Consider the following 26,018-nt stretch of genomic DNA (forward strand, 5'->3'; position numbering starts at 1 on the left):
GGCAGCAAGCTTTATCCACTGAGCCACAGCACTGCCCCCAACATATAGGTTTTTCCCTCATCTACAGACATATTTATTTAGTAAGAGCCATGTTTTTTTCCACGTTTTGTTTAAAATTGAGAGTTAGCATTTAGGTCAGTATTATAAGTTTTCTGCTTCTGTTAACAGATCAAATGTAGACATGGAGAAAATGCTGGTACTGTTTCTGCCAACTATTTTTTTTTTTTTTTTAATTTGACAGGTAGAGACAGACTGTAAGAGAGACAGAGAGAAAGGTCTTCCTTCTGTTGGTTCACCTCTCAAATGGATGCTACGGCCGGCACTGCACTGATCCGAAGCAAGGAGCCAGGTGCCTCCTCCTGATCTCCCATGCGGGTGCAGGGCCCAAGCACCTGGGCCATCCTCCACTGCCCTCCCGGGCCACAGCAGAGAGTTGGACTGGAAGAGGAGCAACCGGAACTAGAACCCGGTGCCCATATGGGATGCTGGTGCTGCAGGCGTGGATTAACCAAGTGAGCCATAGTGCCAGACCCTCTGCCAACTATTATTTTACCCACATGGGATGCCGGTGCTGCAGGATGGGGCTTAACTCTGCAGTGCCACAGTACCGGCCCCCCAACTATCATTTTTAATGTAATATTTAACTGATATGGTCTAAAAGTCTCTGTCCCAACAAGAAGACTAAATGGCATATTTCCTATAGGTTCTGGTTTTTGCCTTTAGTCTTCTAAGCTACAGAGTTTCCAAAATTACGATGCATGAGATTTACATTCCTGAAAAACAGTACAAGGAGCTCTGTCCAGAGTACAACAGTGGGGAAGGAAGGAGAATGAATTTAGGAAAGTTTTGAACTACATACTACTCCATTCTGAAATTCTCAACAGTAAAGTAGGTTGGAACACAAAGAAAAGGGAGTGAAATACAGGGAGCCATGCCGATTTTGTGCTCCAAAAATATTAAGAGAAAGAAATCCCAGAAAAGCATTCACATCAGGTAGATTTTAGAAGGCACTGAACCTTGTCCAAAGCATCCAAGTGTCAGATGGTCTGTGTTCTGAGTCCCTTAATGTTTAGGTATCATTATATAGCTAATGGTATGAATTGTATAAATACAGTTTCTACAGCAAAGAGGTCAAATTTAATATTTACTGTATGGTGACACTAAGGGTGTTAGAAGCATATTGAGGGGAGATAAAGAGCTTCCTACTGAGCAGATTCATCTATATCTGTAAGGAGAATGGGAAGAAGATTGAGTTACTCTGCTCAATTTACTACGTAAGCAGTATGTGGTCTTGAGGCAGTTTTCCAAGATGATCACCTATATCTAAGTCATCACTCATTATTTGTCTCTCAGAAGAAAGAAAGTTTTCACCTTGATCTGAGGAGAGGAAGCAGTATCTAGAAGACAGGCTTACTGGAACAACTATCTACTGTTCTTTATAAACCAAATGAAGGCACAGAAGAACAGAATGAAAGATTTTCTGTCTTCATTCTGATGAAAAAGGTCAATACAGACAAATTAATTCAAAGCCAATTTGGATTTAATAATCATGACATTCCTTCTGATTTCTGCCTCTCTCCATTTTGATCTCATGTTTGTGTATTTGAGAATAACCCCAAATTTCACATTTAATATTGATCTAGAACATGGAATCTGGGTTCATTTGACATGTTCTTCCACACACAGAAAGGAACTGAGTCTTCTAGCTAGCAACCAGCCAAAACGTGTAAGGAAACTACTTTAGAAGCAGCCCCTATGATGTCTGTCCATATTTCAGGTAGCAATGTACCTATATATATATATTTTTAATTTTATTTATTTGACAGAGTTAGAGAGAGAGAGAGAGAGAGAGAGACAGAGAGAGTAAGGTCTTCCTTCCATTGGTTCACCCCCCCAAATGGATGCTACAGCCGGAACTACGCCGATCCGAAGCCAGGAGCCAGGTGCTTCTTCCTGGTCTCCCATGGGGGTGCAGGGGCCCAAGCACCTGGGCCATCCTCCACTGCCCTCTCAAGCCACAGCAGAGAGCTTGACTGAAAGAGGAGCAACCGGGACTAGAAACCGGTGCCCATATGGGATACTCGTGCCGCAGGCAGAGGATTAACCAAGTGAGCCACAGCGCCGGCCCCACGTACCTATATCTTAACTACAATTTCATGAGATATTATTCTTTTAAATTATTTTCAAAGGGAAAGAGTGAGAATTCCCATCTATTAGTTCACTCCCCAAATACCCACAATAGCCAAGTCTTGGCAGTGCTGAAAACTCAATATAGGTCTACCACATGGATGGCAGAACCCAACTACTGAGCAAACAAAAAGCTGAAATCAGGAGATGGAGGTAGGCATTGATCTCAAGTACTTGATATGGGACACGAGCATCTTAGCCACTAGGCCAAACTGCCTGCTCTTCATGTGATGATAATTTGACTAGTTGAGAGAAAAAGAGATAAACAGAGTTCTTATCTGCTGGCTCAACCACCAGATGCCTGGCAGCTAGCAACTCAATCCAGGTCTCCAACATGGGTGGCAGGAACTCAACTACTTGAGGCACGACCCACTGCCTCCCAAGGTGCACGACAGCAGGACACTGGAATCAGGAACAGAACAGAGACTTGAACCCAGGCTTTGTGATATGGAACGCAGGTGTCCCAACTGGGGACCTAACAGCTGTACCAATTATCTACACCCTTCATGGAGTAATACTTTTTGGTTTCTAAAAAGCAGATTTATTTATTCATTTATTTGAAAGACTGGGTGAAAGAGAGAGAAGGAAAATGGAGACAGAGACCTTCCATTCTCTAGCTGACTCTGCAAATGGCCACAACAGCCAAGGTGGGGCTAAGACAAAAGCGAGAGCCAGGAACTCCATCAGCATGTCCCACATAGATGACAAGAACCCAAGCACATCAGCCATTATCTGCTGCTTCCCGGGGACATTAGCAAGAAGCTGGATCAGAAGCAGCAGTATCCAGGACTCAAACTGGCACTCAGATATGGGAGGTGGACGTCATAAGCAATGGCTTAACCCATTGTGCCACAATGCTTACCCCAATGAGATATTCTTAACCAGACAACTTAGATAAGTTGTTTCAAAGTTCTTCACCAACAGAATAGTATAAGGAATTAAGTGTTTATTGCTTTAACTTTTAGATTTTCAGTTCATGTTTTGTAGCCGTAGATAACTACTACAGGAGTTAACATCTACATTTGAGCCCTCTTGCAAATATTTCTAAGGTTTCTATACAACAGTTTCCCACTGGTGTTCTTTTTTTTTTTTTTTTGACAGGCAGAGTGGACAGTGAGAGAGAGAGACAGAGAGAAAGGTCTTCCTTTTTGCCGTTGGTTCACCCTCCAATGGCCGCCGTGGTAGGCGCGCTGCGGCCGGCGCACCGCGCTGTTCCGATGGCAGGAGCCAGGTGCTTCTCCTGGTCTCCCATGGGATGCAGGGCCCAAACACTTGGGCCATCCTCCACTGCACTCCCTGGCCACAGCAGAGAGCTGGCCTGGAAGAGGGGCAACCGGGACAGGATCAGTGCCCCGACCGGGACTAGAACCCAGTGTGCCAGCGCCGCAAGGCGGAGGATTAGCCTTTTGAGCCGCGGCGCCGGCCCCACTGGTGTTCTTAATTGCTCATGGAATGACACTTCTAGTTGTAAGAGCAAATGCAACACAAAATTAATAAACAGGGGCTGGCACTGTGGCACAGCATGTGAAACACCTCCACCTGAGGTGACAGCATCCCATATGGGCACAAGTTCAAGTTCCAGCTGCTTCATATCTAATCCAGCTCTCTGTTATGGCCAGGGAAAGCAGTAGAAGATGGCCCAGGTCCTTGGACCCCGGCACCCATGTGGGAGACCTGGAAGAGGCTCCTAGCTTCAGTTCACACAGCTCCAGCTGATGCGGCCATTTGGAGAATGGACCAGTGGATGAAGACCGCTCTCTCTCTGTGTAACTCTGCCTTTCAAATAAATAAATCTTTAAAAAATAAATCCTAAAAAAAAAAAAAAAAAAAAAAAAAAAAAAAAAAAAAAAACAAAAAACAAAACTAACGGAGAGTAAAATCAATCAGTGATCAAACAAATTATATATCTACATATTTTTCCTAACCCCTGGAAGAAATTTTAAAACTCTTCAAAACTTTTTTTTTTTGTTTTGGACAGGCAGAGTGGACAGTGAGAGAGAGAGAGAGACAGAGAGAAAGGTCTTCCTTTATCCGTTGGTTCACCCTCCAACGGCCCCTGCAGCTGGCGTACCATGCTGATCTGAAACCAGGTGCTTCTCCTGGTCTCCCATGTGGGTGCAGGGCCCAAGGACCTGGGCCATCCTCCACTGCACTCCCGGGCCACAGCAGGGAGCTGGACTGGAAGAAGAGCAACCGGGACAGAATCCGGCGCCCCGACCGGGACTAGAACCTGGGGTGCCGGCGCCGCAGGCAGAGAATTAGCCTAGTGAGCGGCGGCACCGGCCCAAAACATTATCTTTAAAATAATGAATAAGACTAGATGAAAATACACAGCACGGCCGGCGCCGTGGCTTAACAGGCTAATCCTCCGCCTTGTGGCGCTGGCACACCAGGTTCTAGTCCCAGTTGGGGTGCCGGATTCTATCCTGGTTGCCCCTCTTCCAGGCTAGCTCTCTGCTATGGCCAGGGAGTGCAGTGGAGGATGGCCCAAGTCCTGGGGCCCTGCACCCGCATGGGAGACCAGGAGAGGCGCCTGGCTCCTGGCTTTGGATCAGCATGATGCAGCAGCCGCAGCGGCCATTGGAGGGTGAACCAACGGCAAAAAGGAAGACCTTTCTCTCTGTCTCTCTCTCTCACTATCCACTCTGCCTGTCAAAAAAAAAAAAGAAAATACACAGCACATTTCAAAGACCAATTTAACAAATATACCAACATTCACTAAGTCACTCAGCATTTATTTAATATTTTTTAAAATTTATTTTAATTGTTTTTTTTTTTTTTTATGTGAAAGACAGAGAGAGATCTTCCATACACTAGTTCAATCCCTAAATGCACGCAGTTAGCAGGGCTGGTCCAGGCCAATGCCAGGACCTTGGAACTCAATCTAGGTCGCCCATGTGGGTGGCAGGTATCCATGTTACTTAAGCTATCACCTGATGGCTCAAAGCATCTACAAAATAGGACTTTTTTTCATGTTTAGTTTTAGTTATTCTGACCATTGTAAGACATTCTTTGTGGCAGATAATTATCTTTCTGTTAATTATAGAGCTCCTACCAGTATTTAGAAAAATTTTGACTCTTACATTCTTACCAATTGCCTCTCTTACATACTCAATTTCCCTCTTCGCTCATTTCTTCCTTTCAGCCTTCAAGATTGAAAGTCTTTTTTTTCTTATTAACCGTTCTCCTGAAACACCTTCCTATTTTTTTAAAAGATTTATTTTATTTATTTGAATGAGTTACAGAGAGGTAGAAACAGAGACAGAAGAGAGGTCTTCCATCCACTGGTTCATTCCCCAGATGGCCACAACAGCCAGAGCTGTGCCGATCAGAAACCAGGAGCTTCTTCTGGGTCTCCCACGTGGGTGCAGGGACCCAAGAACTTGGGCCATCTTCTACTGCTTTCCCAGGCCATAGCACAGAGCTGGATCAGAAGAGGAGCAGCTGGGACTAGAACCGGCACCCATATGGGATGCTGGCGCCTCAGGCCAGGGCTTTAACCTGCTGCACCACAGCACTGGCCCTTTTTTTTTTTTTTTTTTTTTAAAGATTTATTTATTTATTTATTCGAAAGGCAGAGTTACAGAGAGGCAGAGAAAGAGAGAGAGAAGTCTTCCATCCACTGGTTCACTCCCCAAATGTCCACAATGGCCAGACCTGAGTCAATCCGAAGTCAGGATCCTGGCCTATGTAGGCTTCTTCTTTTTCATTAGAAAGGCAGAGGCAGTGAGAGAGAAGTCTTCTATCTGCTGGTTCACTCCCCAGATGGCCACAGAAGCCAGAGTTGTGCTGATTCAAAGCCAGGAGCCAGGAGCCAGGAGCTCCCACACAAATTTTTCATGTGGTTGCAGTGGCCCAAGGACTTGGGCCATGTTTTATTGCATTCCCAGGCCGTAGAGAGAGCTGGATTGGAAGTGGAGCAGTCAGGACTCGAATCAGTGCCCAAATGGGATGCCGACATGGCAGGCGGCTTAACCCATTATGCAACGGTGTCAGCCACTCCTGTTTGTTTTAACTGTTAAATTTAAATATTCACTCTCTTTTATCTCCTAACCAGAATCTTTCTTCCTGTAAATCCCTGTAACTGCGCTTCTGCCTTCTCAACTCTCTCTATTCTCACTGAAGTTAAAGAGTTCCTAATCTCACTCCTAATGTTTATTTCAAACTTGATATAGAACTTAGTATTCTCTCTAGATGCCCAATAAATCTCTGGCTTTTGGAAGCGATTCCTTCACCTCCAATGTTCCTTCATATCACCTTTTCTTTATAATCTTTCTGTTATACCCATCACTCTTGGCTCCTCAGTACTTGATTGGAGTTTCTACTTATCATACTCTATTATGTGGACACCAGTCTCAAATCTTTTGTTAACACACTCTGACATTTAATCTTCATAAAATACTTATGACAGCTAAAACTGGTACCCTGGAATTACTTCAATGATGTAGCAGCCTTCCTGAAGCTGGCTACCAGATCACTCCTTTCCATGACTTGACAGTAGCTACTAACAATTTAATCCACATCCTGATTCCCTACCCCACCACACTTCCCAGGGCTATACTTTAGCAAATGTTGGAGAATATAAGTCAAAAAAGATTGGAAGTATAGGCTTCATATCTAAATGTTCATAACCTGGCATTCAAATATCCTCTAAGTAACCCTTTTATTACTATTATCTATTTAGTATCAAATCTTTAAATTGGACTGCTTTGCCTTCTATCCAGATCCTTATCATTCAAAATCCAATTTAACTCCTTCCTATGAATATTTTCCTTGTCTATTTCAAACTGAAATGATCTCGTATTCTGAACTTCATTATTCACGACCCACCCTTCAACTGGCAGTTAACTGCATCTTATGTCTTCTATCAAGTCTTATTTTGAAGGACACTTACTTTCAGTTTAAGCGCATGTGTGTATATTTTCCATATGTGTATGAATAACTTTTCCAATTAGAAGACAGAGACTCCAACTTGTTTACATACTCTGCCCACTGTGTTGTGGAGTAATGGGGTGTAAACAACCTTAATTACATGTGTTTGTTCTCTGCTGGACTGAAATTGGAAGGAAGTTATTCAGAAGATAGACTGGAACAGAAATAAAAAGAAGCACCAGACAACTAAGATCACATTCTACCACTAGATATTCATTGAACCAACAAGTACCTATGATATATAAACCAGTGCCCTCAATTACTCAATACTTTGGCTTTTGAGGTCAAACAATTGAAATAATATTGAGACAGAAAGGGTAATTAAAAAAAAAAAAAAAAAAAGGAGGGGACTTTCCCCTCTATCTCCATTCCCTATTTAACTAAAACCTTCTTTTATAGTCTAGAAGTGGTTTCCACAGTAAGCAAACACAACTTTTTCAATAAAAATAACATTAACATATGGATATGATCTCAAATAAAAAATACACAAGTTATGGGGAAATGTATTATGAATGTTTTCATAAGTGAAGTATATAATAAGACAACACTGGCAGACCACTTTCCTTATATATTTAAACTGTGCAAAAGAAATAACATAAGATTTATAAGCTGATTCCAAAATTAACAGGAAAATACAAAGGGCTAAGAACAGCCCAGGCAACACCAAAGAAAAACAAAGCTGGAGTATCTGTGCCAACAGTACAAAGACTTATTATGAAGCTGTAGTAATTAAGATATAGTGGAGCTGGTTCAAGGATAGACAAATGGACTAAAGAACAGAGTTCAGAAACAGAACCATGCACACACAGCCACTTATTTGACAACAATGCAACTGTGGTGCAGTAGGATGGTCTTTTCAATAAATGGAGCTGGGACAAACATCTATGATATCTATATGCGGAAAACACAACAAAAACCACAACCTTCACCATACACAAAAAACCAAATCCTTGTAGGTTTGACTATGAAATGAAAATCAAAAAAATATGGAGAATAGAGAATCCCTATGAACTTGATATAAGCAAAGATTTTTTTAAAAGGACGTAAAAACTGCTAATTAGTCTGAGAATGAGAAAGTAAGCTAGAAGGTAGAATACATATGTAATACATAAAGATCTATAAATCCTAAGGAAAATATAGATAGCACAATAGAAAAATTAAAAAAAAAAATAAGCAAGCATCTTGGAAAAGCATTTCATAAAATAGGTTATGTAAGTGGCTAACAGACACCAGAGGGAAAAACAATGTAAAGCTGCACTCAATTATCACTACACAGAAAGGGTAAGACCAAGAGACAGACAGCATTACATCTGGCAAGGATGGAGACCACCGAGAACTCACTGACTGTGAGAGTGAAAACTGGTGCAATTACTTTAGAAAATCTTTTGACAAACTAATTCATACCAAATGACTCAGAGATTTCACCACTAGATAAGTACCCAACAAAATGCTTAAAAATTTTCACTACAATTAATGTACAGGTATTCATATAAACGTAATTTGTAAACCAGAACGACCCAAATATTTGTCTACAGTAACATTTGTGGGATAGGGCACTGGAGAGGAATAGTAATGAATTATCACAGGTGTCAGATGGTGTTCTGCATTGTCATTAAGTAGTGTATACCATTGAGATGTGTGTACGCTCCAGTGTATACTGTACTAGCTAACTGAAAATAGAAAATGTCTTAAATTTTTTAAAAAATTTATTTGAAAGTCTGAGTTATTGAGAGAGAGAAGGAGAGGCAGAGAAAAAGAGAGAGAGAGAGAGAGAGAGAGAAGGGAGAGGAGGGAGGGAGGTCTTCCATCCACTGGTTCACTCCCCAGATGCCGCAATAGCTGGAGTCACGCTGACCCGAAGCCAGGAGCCAGGAGCTTCTTCCAGGTTTCCCACATGGGTACTGGAGCCCAAGGACTTGGGCCATCTTCTACTGCTGTCCTAGGCCATAGAAGAGAGCTGGATTGGAAGTGGAGCAGCTGGGGCTTAAACTGGTGCCCATATGGGATGCCAGCACTACAGGTGGTAGCTTTACCCACTAGGCCACAGCACCAGCTCCAACCTTAAATTTTTAATATATTTGTATTTTACCACATCACTCTAATCTACTTGGCCTGTTATCTACCATAAAAGGAAAACAAATGGCTATCATTTTAGAGTCATGAGCTGTTTTTTAAAATAATGAGTTCAAGGGCAGGTGTTACGTTGGAGTGGGTAAAAGCACTGCCTGCATCCCCAGCATCCATATGGGTAGTAGGTCTAGTCCGCTGCTCCTATGTTAATGTACCTGGGAAAGCAGTGGAAGATGGCCCAAGTGCTTGGGACCCTGCCACCAACATAAGAGACCCAAAATAAGTTCTTGATTCCTGACTTTGGGCTGGCCCAGCCTTGGGCATTGAACTAGCAGATAGATGATCTACCTAGGGGCTGGTGTGATGGCGTAGCAGGTAAAGCTGCCGCCTGCAATGCCAGCGTCCCATATGGGCCCTGGGAACGAATCCTGGCTGCTGCACTTCTGATCCAGCTCTCTTTTATGGCTTGGGAAAGCAGTAGAAGATGGTACAAGGGCTTGAACCCCTAAACCTGTGTGGGAGACGCAACAGAAGCTCCTCCTGGCTTCAGATTGGCCCAGTTCCAGCTATTGTGGCCTTTTGGGGATTAAACTAGCAGAAGGAAGATCTCTCTGCTTTTGCCTCTGTCATTCTGTAACTCTGCCTTTCAAATGTGTTGTCACACATGGTACGGCACACATTGTGCCTATATAGGATGTCAGCACAGCAGGCAGTGGCATTACCAGCTACAACACAGTGTCAGCCCCTCTAACTTTAATTTTCAATTAACTAAATAAATCTTAAAAACAAATGTATATTAAAAAACTTATAAAAATGAAGAAAAACAAATACATTGCTTTAAAAAATGAAAAAGAGGGGCTGGCGCTGTGGCGCAGTGGGTTAACACCCTGTTCTGAAGTGCTGGCATCCCATATGGGCGCCGATTCGAGACCCGGCTGCTCTACTTCTGATCCAGCTCTCTGCTATGGACTGGGAAAGCAGTGGAAGATGGCCCAAGTCCATAGGCCCCTCCACCCACGTGGGAGACTTGGAAGAAGCTCTTGGCTCCTGGCTTTGCATCGACACAGCTCCGGCTGTTGCGGCCAATTGGGGAGTGAACCATCGGATGGAAGACACCTCTCTCTCTCTCTGCCTCTCCTCTCTGTTACTCTTTCGAATAAATAAATAAATCTTTAAAAAAATAAAAAAATCCAAAGCCTTATATTTAAAACTAATTGACGAATTCAAACATCAGCACAATTTGAAAAGCAGAATAGAGTGTGACAGAGATACAGAGAAAAGTCCATCATTTCTTGGTTCATTCCCCAAATGGCTGCAATAGCCAGGGGTGAGTCCAGTTCAAGACAGAAGCCAGGAAGTCCATATGGTCTCTTACACAAGTGGCAGGGAACCCAGCACCAAAAGTAGAACAGGTTAATAACCTTGGTCTATTCAACAATAGGAAGTCACCCTGCCACTACTGAATGAAACACTTCATAGCAACAAAAAACAGATGCTCGGGGCCGGAGCTGTGGCATGATAGGTAAAGCAGCCCCCTGAGATGCCGGTATCCCATATGGGTGCCTCTTTGAGACCCAACTGCTCCACTTCCAATCCAGCTCCCTGCTAATGTGTCTTGGAAAGCAGCAGAGAAAGGCCCAAGTGCTTGGGCCCCTGTGGGAGGATGCGCAAGAAACTCCTGACTCCTGGCTTCAAGCCTTTTGGGGTATGAACCAGCAGATAGAAAATTTCTCTCTCTCTGTAACTTTGATTTTCAAATACATAAATAATTCTTTAAAAAAATGCTATATGCAACACATATGAATCCTGTAAGCACAGTACTAAATTAAAGTACCCAAACATAAAAGAGTACATACTAGATAATTCTGTTGATATAAAGCTTAAAAACGAGCAGAAATAATCTATGATGGTACATACAGAACCATAATTACCTTTATCTGTTGCTTTCCTTGTTATAAACTACAGATATTAAATGGACAGGAGCACAAAGAAGATGTCCGAGGGCTAGAAGTATTCTCTATCTTGATCTAGGTGGTTATTACACAATTGTGTACATATGTAAATCCACACAACCATATATCTAAGATCTGTGACATTTATAGTGAAGTTACATATACAAATACATTTACTGAAGTGCATATGTTATAACTCAATTTTTTGGCTGTCAGGCAATTATTTATTATTATGATTTGTACTGATACAATGAACAAGGAGTGAAGTACTAAGTAGGTGATTTATGCTCAAATAACTGCTTACCTTTAACAAAGGGCAACTGCAAAGGTTGGGAAAGGAGAGTGGAAAGTTAACCCCAAGAAGGAAATCCTTGTTACTCAGATATCTCTCGTGGCTCTCCCGATCTGGCTCTCCCCAGGAGCGCAGCTGATGGAGCCTGTAGGAGGCTTTCAGAGACAGGAAAATAGCTAACCATCTGAAACAAACCACAGCAGATATGTTCATTCAGTGCTCCATGGAGGTGTGAGGGTTGTTCACAGCAGTGAGGAACCAGCCAAGGGGTTGTCTCTCACTAGCACATGTCTTTTGTAAATCTTAAGCATTTAGAAATTTAGTTTTTTCTTACTTTCAAATTAAGCTATTTCATGTTTCAGCTCTATAGATTCTTTTTTTTTTTTTTTTTTTTTTTTTTTGACAGGCAGAGTGGACAGTGAGAGAGAGAGCCAGAGAGAAAGGTCTTCCTTTTCCATTGGTTCACTCTCCAGTGGCTGCTGTGGCCGGCGCGCTGCACTGATCCGAAGCCAGGAGCCAGGTGCTTCTCCTGGTCTCCCATGCGGCCCAAGCACTTGGGCCATCCTCCACTGCACTCCCGGGCCACAGCAGAGAGCTGGACTGGAAGAGAAGCAACCGGGACAGAATCTGGCGCCCCAACCGGGACTAGAACCCAGGGTGCCTGCACCGCAGGTGGAGGATTAGCCTATTGAGCTGCAGTGCCAGCCAGCTCCAAAGAATCTTTGGCATGATTTAGCTTGGCATTACGAAAGCTAAAATCCTCCATAAATCTCCTCTCACTATTAAATATATAACAGAAACTCATACCATGAAGACAACTTCATGCTAGAGACAGAATCATTCCTAATGAAATCATAATTCATTGCATAAAGTTATCAAATCAGTGAAAGTCATTATGCCAAAGAAAAAGATCACAGAACTAAATTTTCCAGAACATTTGAAGCAGGATATGCTGCCAGCACTACTAACTAAATGAATCACCATCTACCATTTGCTCTGTAGAAATCAGTAAGACATAATAAACCAACCTGAAATTAGAGTATTTGAAGACTGTTTGGCAGCATATAGGAGAAATGCCTGAACATTTTTTATTTGCAGTATATCATGAAGTATCATGTAATTAAATGATAAAAACAAAATTAGAGTTCCCACATAAATAGCGAATGTTATTAATAATAGAAAAAGAACAAGAGACTCTCTAAGATAATGTAACATAAAATACTTCATCTGACAAAATTCAACTGCTGTTGCCTGTTTATTCCCAACTGCTGGCTATCAAATAATGATCAAACTTCTCACCTGGCCAAAAGACCCTGCAGCATGAGGTTTGCCATTTCTGCTGGAGAAACATCAATAAAGCGAAGGAAAGAAAAACAGCTTTCTTCGTTAATACCTGGAATATCAAAAACCAATGTTAGCCCCAATAGCAAACCAAGAAATAGTAGTCAACTAAAGTCTGCTCGAGTTGCTAAATTCTGACTTAAGAACCAAAAGATGTTTGAAAGGTTCTGATGTAGCCACTGCATTACAGATTTCTACTAAAATTACAGGTAGAAACGGAGGCCAATGAGATACGGCACATATGGTACAGAATAGAACTGGCTCATTAGTTATCTTTGGGGTTTTTGGATGCTTGGCTAACTGCCTTTGCTTTGTCATGCCTGAAAAAGGAAAAGGACTGGACAGAGATGAAAGATTCTGAACCTTGGCCTTAATGTTTCAGACAGCGCTCGAAGTTGAGTAACTTCTTTTCTTCAGACTAAGAAGGATTAGGACGTCTTATTAATAAGAGTCCAAAACTGACTTTGTCAAGTATCCAGGGCAAGAAATATTTAAGTCAGATATAAAAGGTGGAAGGTTCGTGTATTCATTTTCTACTGCTTCTTGTTAGAGCCATAAACCAAAGACACTAGCAAGAGGACTAATTTATTTATTTGAATTTTATCAGGCTTTTTAGGCCTATCATTTAGACAAAAACACTTCTAGCTAAAGCTCTCAGAAAAAGAACGTCCTGATAAATCCTTGCACACTCCTTCCTTAACACAGAGCATTAAAACCTACCTTTTCTGGCCGGCGCCATGGCTCAACAGGCTAATCCTCTGCCTTGCGGCGCCGGCACAACGGGTTCTAGTCCCGGTCAGGGCGCCGGATTCTGTCCCGGTTGCCCTTCTTCCAGGCCAGCTCTCTGCTATGGCCCAGGAGTGCAGTGGAGGATGGCCCAAGTGCTTGGGCCATGCACCTGCATGGGAGACCAGGAGAAGCACCTGGCTCCTGGCTTCGGATCAGCATGGTGCGCCGGCTGCAGTGCACCAGCTGCAGTGGCCACTGGGGGGTGAACCAACAGAAAAGGAAGACCTTTCTCTCTGTCTCTCTCTCTCACTGTCCACTCTGCCTGTCAAAAACAAAAACAAAAACAGAAACAAACAAACAAACAAAACCTACCTTTTCTGTGGAAGAGAGACTGCTGGATATAATCTGGTGCGAATGGAGAAAGAAGAACCCTCAACCACCTGCAAAGTGAATAAAATAAATCAAAACTCAAATATAAATCCAAGAAGACTGAAAAGTTCCAGAACAAGTAAGAGTCTTTCAGATTTAAGTTTCTTGCCATATTATTAGAAATACTTTGGGTCTGGCACTGTGGCGTAGGGGCAGTGCTGGCTGCTTCACTTCCAATCAAGCTCTCTGCTGTGGTCTGGGCAAGTAGGGGAAGATGACCCAAGTCCTTAGGCCCCTGCACCCGTATGGGAGACCCGGAGGAAGCTCCTGGCACTTGGCTTTGGATTAGCACAGCTCCAGCCATTGTAGCCATCTGGGGAGTGAATAGCGGATGTAAGACCCCTCTCCCTCTCTCCCTCTTTCTCTCTCTGCCTCTCTCTTTCTCTTTGCCTGTGCCTCTCTGTAACTCTGCATTTCAAATAAATAAATAAATCTGTAAAAAAAAAAAAAATCTATTAAGCACAAAGCACTACTGCTCTGCTATATGGCCTTGTTCATCTAGTTAAGTATCAACCTGGATCTATCACAAAGAACTCATAAAATTAAACCCAAGATTTGTGTTTCAGGAGGCCATTTTGATGAGTATCTTTCTAACAGTTTATTTCTCTAAAGTAGGAGCTTTCTAAACCCATCATTTTCAAATGTCAGGGTTAAAAGTGTACACCTAATTTGCCAAATAGAAATTGTCTTCTGGGCCGGCGCCATGGCTAAACAGGCTAATCCTCCGCCTAGTGGCGCCGGCACACCGGGTTCTAGTCCCGGTCGGGGCGCCAGATTCTGTCCTGGGTGCCCCTCTTCCAGGCCAGCTCTCTGCTGTGGCCTGGGAGTACAGTGGAGGATGGCCCAAGTGCTTGGGCCCTGCAGCCCATGGGAGACCAGGAGGAAGCACCTGGCTCCTGCCTTCGGATCAGCGTGGTACGCTAGCCGCAGCGCGCCGGCTGCGGCGGCCATTGGAGGCTGAACCAACGGCAAAGGAAGACCTTTCTCTCTGTCTACTCTCTCTCTCACTGTCCACTCTGCAGTCAAAAAAAAAAAAAAAAAAAAAAGTCTTCTAATGCATTAGCCTAACAACTACTCCAAATTTTAACAAATCTATCATTGATTCTGGAAACAGTAACTGATTAATTTGAAATGCGGTTAGTTCTTCAACAAGTACAACTCCAGGTATAAAATAAGCCACCACATGGAGCCAATGTTGTGGCACAGCAGGTTAAGCCGCTGTCTACAGTGCTGTCATCCCATACAGGTGCCAGGTGGAGTCAGAGCTGCTCCACTTCCGATCCTGCTCCTTACTAATGTGCCTGGGAAAGTAGGGGAAGATGGCCCAAGTCCTTAGGCCTCTATACCCATGTAGGGGACACAGAAAAATCTTGCTCCTCGCTTAAGCCTGGTTCAGCCCTAGAAGTTGTAGTCATTTGGGGAGTGACCCAGTAGAAGGGAGATCTCTTTCTCTTTCATCCAATAAATAAACCAAAAAAAGATACTACAAACCTTCAGTACTGGGGCACTTGAATGTATTTGCTATTCACTACTGATGCACATACACATTTGTATATAAGTGCACACTCCTGCTTTAGCAAGGCAGCTGAAAACTGCTATAGCCTTTAAGGCCATGTAGTAGAAGACTTAATAGTGCTCAAATTCCTACACAAGATCCCCCAGGAACTACTTGTTCATCCTTTGCTAAAACACCTCATTGCTGGGGACACCACATACACTCAATTTATTCATTCAGACATAAAACCCCAAATTATAGAATTCAAAAGGGGCAAGAAGGTATTATTATCGACTCACCTGTCTCGTGAATGGTTGAAGACCCTGATTTGTCCATGACGGTAGATAAACTTTGATATCTGGTATGGCTTAAGGGAAATATGAAATGGAGACCAAGTTTCTTGCCGTTCAAATAATTCTGGGTGATTACACACCTAAAAGAAAGGGAAATGGGAGGGTAACACAGCCATATGCACCCATTGCTCTAGGATGGAATGGGGTATCCCATTCCTCATGTGAACACTCACGCTCCCATTTTCATCTCTTTTAATGGCCTTTCTCTGGCATCAAGCCTAGAATCTTTTTCTTGAAGTGGGTCAATAAGGGCAACTGCAAGGCAGCTGACCCAGGCTCTTACCTTCCTAAATTGCATGACTAGATTCATGAGGCTGCTGGTGGTATTTTGTGCTTGCTGGGTAGAGCCCATAGAAGACTGCAATAAATCTTCAATGGAAATTTTGTTCTTTAGTGCCTGATATAACAGCTTTTGTCGGCTGGTCAGTTGGCAGTACATTAGAATCTCAATCTAAAAATCAGTAAGAACAATTATATTTGGAAATATTTAGTATCACCTGGAAGATGAACATACATACAAATCAGATTATGACCAAGAAAACAATACCTATATGTATACGGTATCTATAAACCTATGATGTGAATAAGCATCCAGAAATATGAGCAATGTTCTTTCCTTGGCCCTCATGTCACATGTGCTCTCCCTCAGTAATCACTTCTATTCCACTAGTACCAACTACAACCTTTCACAATACCTTGCAAAAAAATGTATTTCCAAACATCCCTAGCATCATATTTTGAGCTATCAGACATGACAATACCACTCAATCTATAGCAACTATCTTTCCCACAATTTACTAAATTGGTTAACAGCATTAAATCATTTATTTTAGTTGGCCAAAGACAAATCTCAGACAGCTTTGATGAGAGTTGGTTTTGACTTCTCTGTCACATGCCACATTCTACCACTTCTAATCCCTCAACTCAACCTGAATTTACAACTAGCCAGTCCCAACCATTCCCATCACCTGACTGCACAATGTCCTAAGAGCCAGCCTAAACTGCTATTAATTTTGGATCTTCCTGCCTTCAGTATCTCCTGCTTCTAACATATTTTCCACAGAAACTATCAAGTAATTCAACTGCTAAAAATCCTCAGTGTGCTTACTGTCTATGCAAAATATTAAAACTTCTCATCTAGGCGGAGAAAGCCTATCTAACACACTCTGTGGTCTCAGTCTACCTATCAACACATCCACTGCTATATACAGTAACCACAATGGCCTTCCGAATGTTTACCAAAACACACCACATATGTGGATGCTGTTCCATCTTTGCTCAGCCTACACTTGTCGCCTAGCACACGGTTTTGACCATATTGACCAGTGAATGCCAGCTCATCATTCAAACCCAGCTCATATGTTCTTTCAAGCTTCTCTAACCTTCACCAAGAGAACTACAAAAAGATGAGAAATACTGAATGATGTTTAAGAAATGTGGATGATGAACCATACTGTGTCTTCTGACCACCTCCCTATTCACCACTACACAACAAGAACTATGACACTACTATTGTTTTTAAGACTTTTCTGATACAAATGACTCAAGAATCCACGGTTTAAATGTTTTCCTTCTGTGAAGTGCATCTCTGTAACAAAACAGCCATCAAGAAAAATAACTAGTAGAGATACAACTATACCTCCTTTCTTTGAAAGAAGGAATATATTCCTGCAACAGTGTTCCAGAGATCATTACTAACTTCAAAGTGACCCAAAATTCTGACAGTGGTAGAGGTAAGCACCTGATATTGTCAAAAATCTGAAAAGATGCCTTTAAGGCAGAGAATGGGAATTGTGGGCAATCTTTAGAAGAATTATGGAATCTTTAGAAGATGGTGGAAACTCCCAAAGAGCTGGAAATTAGGAGAAAAGAAAGAATATAGGATGGATTCACAGGAGATAACAAAAAATTACATAAAACTCTGGTGATGATCCTCCCCCTAATAAATTTAAAAACTAAAATTATTGTGCTCGCTTTGGCAGCACATATACTAAATCAAAATTACTGGGTTTGTATAAGAAAAAAAACCTTCAGCCTGAAGCACATTAACTTTCTATATCTAACTCTCATTTATAGCAATATGATACAAGGATGTGTCAGACAACACCAATATGAAAGAATTAGCAAAATTCACGATGTGGCAAACTTTACAGGACAAACAATTCAGTTTCTCAAAAAACATTGCAAGAGAACAGAAAAGAGGGATGAAAAGATGTGAAAGAGACAGTACCTTAATGTTATGTGTGGCTTAACAAATTGCTTAAATAAGAAAGATTTAAAGACAGGCAGACATACACACACACACAAATGGGGATGGCTGAGTACTGACCAGATATGTGATACTATAATGGAATTATTGTCTTTAATAGGAGTGATAATGATGAGTGGTCATTTTTCATAAGATTTATTTATTTGAAAGGCAGAGTTACAGAGAGAAAGAAAAAGAGATCTTCCATCCAATTGTTCACTCTTTAAATGGCCATAATGGCCACAAGTGGGCCAGACTAGAGTCAGGAGCTTCACCTGGTTCTCCCACATGCGTGCAGGGGCTCAGACACTTGAGCCATCTTCTGCTGTCTTCCCAGGCCATTAGTAGGCAGCAGGACCAAAAGCGGAGAAGGGCGCTGACATTGTGGCACAGTAGGCTAAGCCTCCACCTGAGGTACCCGCATCCCATATGGGCACCAGTTCAAGTCCTGGCTACTCCTCTTTTGATACAGCTTTCTGCTATGGCCTAAGGAAAGCAGTGGAAGAAGACCCAAGTGCTTGGGCCACCACAACCACGTGGGAGACCCAGAAGAGGCTCTGGCTCCTGGCTTCGGAGCAACTGAGCTCCGGCCATTGCGGCCGTTTGGGGAATAAACCAGCAGATGGAAGACCTTTCTCTGTCTGTAACTCTATCTTGCAAAAAGATAAATATAAAAAAAAAAAATTGGAGCAACTGGATTCGAACCATTGCCCATATGGAATGAAAGTGCTGCAGACGGCAGCTTTACCTGCTACACCACAGCACGGGTTCCATACTAATGTATTTTTAAAAAGAACATATCTTAGAGCAAACCTATACACTAGTGATTATGTGCTTGGGTTTGGTTCCTGGCTCTGGCTTCTGACTCAAGTATTCTGTTAATGCAGACCTTGGGTATTAACAATAATGGCTCAAGTAATTGGATTTCTGTCACCCATGGGAAACCTGGATTGTGTTCCTGGCTCCAATTCAGCCCAGCTTCACCCCTTGAGGGAAACTGGGGAATGAACCATGGAGCTCCCTTTCTCTCTCAAATAAGTGGAAAATAAAAAACAGAATTACAGGGGGCAGCACTGTGGCACAGCAGGTTAGGCCACCACCTGTAACACGTGCATACCATATAAGCGCTGGTTCATGTCCCATTTGTTCTGCTTCCAATCCAGCTCCTGTGCTAATGCTCCTGGGAAAGCAGCAGAGGATGGCCCAGGTGTCTGGGCCCCTTGCGACCCAAGTGGAAGATATGGATGGAGTTCTGGGCTCATGGCTTCCAGCTGGCCCAGCTCCAACCACTGCCACCATTTTGGAAGTAAATCAGTGAAGGGAGGGTCTCTTTCTGTCTCTTCCTCTCTGCAACTCTGCTTTTCAAATAAATAAGTCATTAAAAAATAAAATTTTATACGAACAAAAGACCAATCTTTTGGAGTTATCTGGTATCTGGGATTTGCTTCAGAATAATTCAGAAGGATAGGGATGGCTATGAGTTGATCACTATTAACACTGTACAATGGGTAGAAAGAGACTCATTATACTTTTCTTTGTAATTTTTGAAATGTTTCAAATTCTCCAGTAAAAATGTATGAAATAAGAGAAAGGTAAGAATGTCCCTTTCCCTAACTGACTCATTTGACTGCTGGTTCACACCCCAAATGGCTCCAACAGCCAGGCCTGGGCCAGAGCACAACCAGGAGCTTGGAAACTCAATCTAGTTCTTTCATGTGGGTGATGAGAACTAAACTTAAGCCACTACCTGCTATCTCCCTATGTGCACAGAAGCAGGAAGCTAGAATTCAAAGTAGAGCCAGAAATTGAATCCAGGCACTCCAATATCAGATATGGGTATTCCAAGCAACAGTCTAACAGCTCCACCAAATGCCTGTCCTTGAAACAATCAAATTTAAAAGCCTTCTACATGTATCAAGAAATTTTTCACCCCTGGAACCTTACTTTGGTACCAATAAGGCTTAAATTAAATTCGTGCAGTCTTCTTTCCTTACCTTATCAGACAACTCGTTTTCCACATCTTTCTTGATTCTCCTCAGCATAAATGGTTTCAAGATCATGTGCAAGCGAGAGAGTTGATCTGAAATGCCAGGAGGATCCCCAACATTATACTGATTGAACACAAGCAGTAGAAACATAATATGCTCATCTCTCATGCAACCCTTTAAACCCTACTTGACTCAATAATTCTTGGAAAGTAGATTCAAACTTCTTCTCAAGAGAGAAACCAAAGAAGGTTAATTTTCTATAACATCTTGCTAGAGTCAACAGGGCCAATGAATTAAGCTCTATTTCCTTTAGTATTCACTTTCACAATTTTTACAAACACTTTACTGATAATATGTTTCTCATGTAAGTCTAATAAAAGCTATCTAGGACTTACAGTGTTCCCAAAAAGGAATGTAACTGCTACCAAATTAAAAACTTGTAACACAAAATCACTTAAAGGACTTTTCCAACTTTAATGTCATCTAATATCTATGTAATAAAACACAAAAGAATGCTCTTAAAAAACAGGTAAACATTATTCAACAAGGTCAAAATTTGAAATGTTCACATTAGAAACAAATCTTATTACATAAAGGAAAATAACAAAAACGAACCTTCTAATATTTTGTTCCTATCAAAAGAAAAAAAGTCTTGATCTGTTTCCAAGAATATAATTCTGCTATGAATTTTTCAGGATTTGTGTGGAAAACAGGGACTCCTCCAGCCAAAATGTAGTACTGTTTGAACTAAGCCTGTTCTGCTTCAATTAAATAGTCAAGACTACATAACCTAAATTAGTCTTCTGACTCTTCCAAATGCAAACAAACTACATAATTACTTTATAACAGAAATAACTTTCCCCCCATTCTATGTATACTGGAAAAAAAAATCTTTACATAAAAGAACACACAATTATGTAATTTCCCATGTGAATAGACAGAAGGAAAGCTAGCTCATAATAGTACTCACTCTCATCGATGGCAGATTTGTTTTCAGCATGGCTCTCAATGTCCTTGGAAAACCATTCATTAAATTCCTCATGTGAATCAAATAATGTTGGCATTATGAAATGCAGCAGAGCCCAGAGCTGAAAACAAAGAAAAAATAAAATAGCTGTAGGACGACAAAATGATAATGGGTGAGGATTTGCAAGGGATTGGAGACAGAGAGGAGACAGTTGTAGGCATGGTTGTGCTGTTTGTTGAGATGGGGATGGGGGTAAGGGGACATAGAATGAATGAGTGTAAAAGCACGTATCTCATCAGTCAACCTTAAGTAAGCTTTAAGTTTGAAGTTAATTGACAAATAACCACATTTTGCTGCAACACCTCATAAACTCAAGGTTGACTGATGAGATATGTGCTTTTTAAAAAATCCATTTCACAACTGAACACAACCTGAGATAGCATAACCTGTTACTAAGAACCTTAGGATCAGGAATCAGGAAATTACGGCCTGTGGGGCCTGTAGGGCCTGTAGTGTATCTTGCAAATAATGTTATTGGAACACAGCCATGCCTGTTCACCTAGGCAACATCAGCAAAACTTTAACAATGAACAGCCAAAGTTTCATAGCTGCAACAGTGACTACTGTTTGCAAATTCTAAAATATTTACTATCTGGCCCTTTGAAGAAAGTTTTCTGACCCCTATTCTAGATGATCAATTAATTGTTACTGAAGAAACATTTTATCTTCTCTAAAGAATATTACCATTCAATTTTACTGTTTTGTTTTTAAATTTTTCTATTTTTATTTGAGAGGCACAGTTCCAAAGAGAGAGGAGCCAGAGAGATCTTCCATCCACGGGTTTACTCCCCAAATGGCTACAACAGCTAGGAAGCAAAGACAGGAACCAGGAAATTATTCTGTCTCCAAAATGGGTGTAGGGGCCCAAGACTTGGGCCATCTTCCGTTGTTTCCCATGCACCATTAGCAAGGAACTAAATGAAAAGTGGAGCAGCCAGGACTAAACTGGTGGCAATCCTAAGTGGTGCTGGCATTGCAGCCAGCAGCCTAACAGTCTACGGTACAAGCTGGACCTGAAATATATTACTATTCAATTTTAGCATAAAAGCATCTCTTAAGTTGGTCACTATTACATTAAGATAAAGCAATAGAATACTTCACTGGCATATGCCAGAGAATAACAAAATTAAAATGATGCTTAGTGCTGGTGCTGGTGCTAGGGCCGCCGCCTGCAGTGCCCGCATCCCATATGGGTGCCAGTTCGAGTCCTGGCTGCTCCACTTCTGATCTAGCTCTCTGCTATGGCCTGGGAAAGCAGTAGAAGATGATCAAAGTTCTTGGGCCCCTGCACCTGCCTGGGAGATCCAGAGGAAGCTCCTGGCTTCGGATTGGCGCAGCTCCAGCCGATGCGACCATCTAGGGAATGAACCAGTTGATGAAAGACCTCTTTTTCTGCCTCTGCCTCTCTGTAACTCTTTCAAATAAATAAGCAAATCTTTTAAAAAAAGATGCCTAAAAAAACCACTTACTTTTCTTTCAAATTCTTCCTTTTATGTCGAAAATATACTTTGTACAAAGCAGTAGCACTACGGAGAGGCATGAATAAAGAATTCTATTCTCTGCTAGAACCACTCTGTCTCAACAACATAAACCTGGTCCTTGGCCAGTGCCTACCTCTGCCATGGTGTTCTGAATAGGGGTCCCAGTTAGCAAAAGCCGATTCCGACACTGGAACTGTAAGAGGATCTTCCAACGAACGCTGTCCAATAAAATAACAAATTCCAATTTAATAGTAAATCTTTCTCTATTACCCTACTGACACTGATACTCTGTATTTCTAAAAATGCTTTCCAAAAAAACTCACCACACCTCAGAATCAAGTATTCTAACATTTACACAATTGTAAAATAATCAACAAAGCTGAGGACAGGAAATTTCAGAAAAGTTTATTTTACTCTGAAATCATGATTTCATAGCATAGAAAAAACAGCCCAAAGTAGGATACTTGTTTACTTTCAAAAGTCACTATGCTTGGTCAGTTTTGTTGATGTTAAGTCATTTAATCAGAAAGCAGAAGTCATTAAAATCACTAATCTATGCACTTCCAGTATAAGACTGGAGACAGAAATAAAGGAATGAAGAGGAGGCAATAAGAAAACAAACTGTGTTCAATGCTCCCAGTTACATGCATGTCCTCCTTCAAAAGCATGAAAAATAAAGTAATGCCTTCAAACGCAAAGTTCCATGGAAAATACCTGATAGCCAATTAACATGTGACACATCAAACTTGAGGTTTGATACCAGCATCACACTTCATAGCCAATCATTCTTACTATTCAGTTTGGGACATTTAAGTTGTTGAATACATTAAACAAATAACAGAATTCTTGGAGATTTAATAACAATCTGAGCCAAGCCTATTAAAAAAATGGACAGAATCTCCAACCCACATAATATAGCATTTTAATTCCTACTTGGAACTCCTATCTAAAATGATCCCCAAAATAAAGGGCAGAGACTTCTCTTCTAGAGAAATTTTCCTTGAAAAGGATCTGTTAAATGTCATAATTATTGAGTAGGGGGAAAAAATCTTTGCACCCTAAGCATTGATATTTGTGTCCCATGAAAAACTGCGGGGGGGGGGGCACTTGGCTTTCAGTAGGACACATGGCTGATGCAGACACCGTGTCACACCATGATCTGGAACTTCTCTGCTATTCCTTCGCATGTATATAAATACATGCACGTATTGTACCAAATCCTGGAGCTTGTTTTCTACTGCTTACACACCTGGAACTACTCTTGAGTGCCTGAGCTTCATCCAGTACCATGTATTGCCATTTGACCCGCTGGAAATACTTCACATCCTGTACCACCAACTGGTAGCTGGTGATAACCACGTGGAAGGGGGCATCCTGAGTGTAGAGGGTTTTCTGTAATACAAGAGGAGTAGAGTGAAAAGAGATACTTAAAACTACATAATAGAGTAAGGAACTATGGCCTGTATTATTTATGGCCAAGATACTGAAAGTCACCATGGAGGTGTGGAATGAAATGAGCTGTACTTTTTAAATAAGTCACTTTTATAACAAACTGTGTTAAGAAACAGTCTTCCGTTTGTTAAAGAAAAAGTTTTTTCTCAATCTTGAACTTCAAGTCTAGCTGACTGTCTATAATAAGGAAAGCACTGTATCAGAAGATAAGTATATTTGCACAGTGTCCAGAATTACATAATACTAAGATTTCATCCACAAGAAACTGTTTAAATCAAATGGAAAATGTAATTACTGACATGTCTGTAGTAAGTTAAAAGTTACCTGACTCCAGAACCTCCTGATGACTTTTCTATCATGAGGATTTCCCCAGTATGGTAGCACCTGGGAAAAACGCCAATACATATGTTATTTTCTACTGATACTATTAAATCATCACATGCGTGTTATTCAGAAGAATTTAAAAAGAAGCTAATTGAATGAATATGACTTTCTCTTTTTTCAATAGTACACCTTATGGTCTAACAAATCCTCTTCCTGAAAAATAAAAGCATAACACAGAATACAGTTGTTTGAAAGCAACAACACTCTTGAGGCAGCAGGAAATTATGGAGCCAAGAAACAGAAAAGAAATGAAGTGCAGTGAGGTCAGCCTCGGATGTGACACTACCCCTGTACTGGCACTGATCTATCCCCAAGTTCTAGCTGAGAAGGTAAGAAATTGAGGAGAGATTTGATTTCTTTTTTTCTTAAAAGCACAGGGATCATACAACAAAAACTATAGCTCAAGGAGAAGGCCTCTGGCTTTCAGATGGAACTCAAAAGCTATATACCAGTAATAACAGTAAATAATATGTTAACTTGCCCTAACAGGTAATGAACCTTAGCCTCAAACCTTCTCAATTACTGACTAGTTTAAGAGGCCTTTTATTATTTGTGCCCCAGAAAAACAAACAGCGTAAAGGGGGTAAAAATCCTCTGCGTAGGAAGAAAAGAGCAGTCAGAGACCAAAGCCATCTCCACAGTTTTCCCACACCATGTCTGGTATACATTTTATAAGCAAACAGCCATGGAGACACCACACCATGTTACTAAAAATAAACATGAAAAATACCAGAAAACCCAAAAGATATCCAGATAATGAAAATGTGAGAATCTGATTTTTTTTAACAAAAAGATTTATTTACTGATTTGAAAGGAAGAGAAAGAGAGATCATCCAACCACTGGTCCACTCCCGAAAAAGCAACAATGGTTGGGGCTGTACAAGGCCAAAGCAAAGAGCCTTGGAATTCCATCAGGGTCTCTCATGAAGGTGGCAGGGGCCCAAGTTTATGGTTCATTGTCCACTACTCTCCCACATTAGCAGGGAGCTGGATAGGAAATGGAGCAGTAGGGAATCAAACTGGTGCCCATATAGGATGCCAACATCACAGACAGTGGCTTAGCCTGCTGTACTAACACTGGTCCCTGTAATCAGATTTTTTTAAATGCTGATTTGTTCATGGAAGACAAGATAGAGAACTTCAATGATGTACTATAAATTATTTATACATATATAAAAGACGTTTTAGAACTAAAAAATATAGTAACTAAAATTAGGAATTCAATGAATGGATTTAATGACAGAATCAGATGCAGCTCTGCGTTCAACTCCAGCTTCCTGTTAATGTGTACCTCAGAATGCAGCAGGTAATGGCTCAAGTACTTGGGTCCCTGCCACTCCCGTGGGAGACTTAGATTGAGTTCTAGGCTCATGGACTCAGCCTGGCCCAGCACCGGCTACTGTATCCGGGGAGTGAATCAGCAGATAGCAGATAGCTCTTTGCTATGGCCTGGAAAAGCAGTGGAAGATGGCTCAAGTATTACGGGCCCCTGCACCCACATGGGAGAAATGGAAGAAGCGCCTGGCTCCTGGCTTTGGATCAGCCCAGCTGCAGCCTTTGTGGTCATTTGGGTAGTGAACCAGCAGATGGAAGACCTTTCTCTCTGTCTCTCACTCTGTAACTCTAAAATAAAATCTCAAATAAATAAAATCTTTAAA

At 41.5% G+C, this 26,018-nt stretch overlaps 1 protein-coding gene across 3 annotated transcripts in view; it reads right to left on the bottom strand.

The window, feature by feature from the left end:
- INO80 (INO80 complex ATPase subunit) overlaps positions 1–26,018 on the bottom strand; it is a 145,415-nt gene that overhangs the window by 60,529 nt on the left and 58,868 nt on the right. For all 3 annotated transcript variants that reach the window (XM_062205655.1, XM_062205654.1, XM_062205653.1), the window contains exons 15-24: positions 24,301–24,360; positions 23,774–23,916; positions 22,658–22,742; positions 20,987–21,104; positions 20,023–20,108; positions 16,064–16,231; positions 15,727–15,860; positions 13,876–13,943; positions 12,733–12,826; positions 11,446–11,617 (exon numbers count right to left, since the gene is read on the bottom strand). In XM_062205655.1, the coding sequence (XP_062061639.1) occupies positions 11,446–11,617; positions 12,733–12,826; positions 13,876–13,943; positions 15,727–15,860; positions 16,064–16,231; positions 20,023–20,108; positions 20,987–21,104; positions 22,658–22,742; positions 23,774–23,916; positions 24,301–24,360 (1,128 nt within the window). The remainder of the gene's footprint in view (positions 1–11,445; positions 11,618–12,732; positions 12,827–13,875; positions 13,944–15,726; positions 15,861–16,063; positions 16,232–20,022; positions 20,109–20,986; positions 21,105–22,657; positions 22,743–23,773; positions 23,917–24,300; positions 24,361–26,018) is intronic.

Source organism: Lepus europaeus, chromosome 11 (assembly GCF_033115175.1).
Source record: "Lepus europaeus isolate LE1 chromosome 11, mLepTim1.pri, whole genome shotgun sequence".
Lineage (NCBI taxonomy): Eukaryota > Metazoa > Chordata > Mammalia > Lagomorpha > Leporidae > Lepus > Lepus europaeus.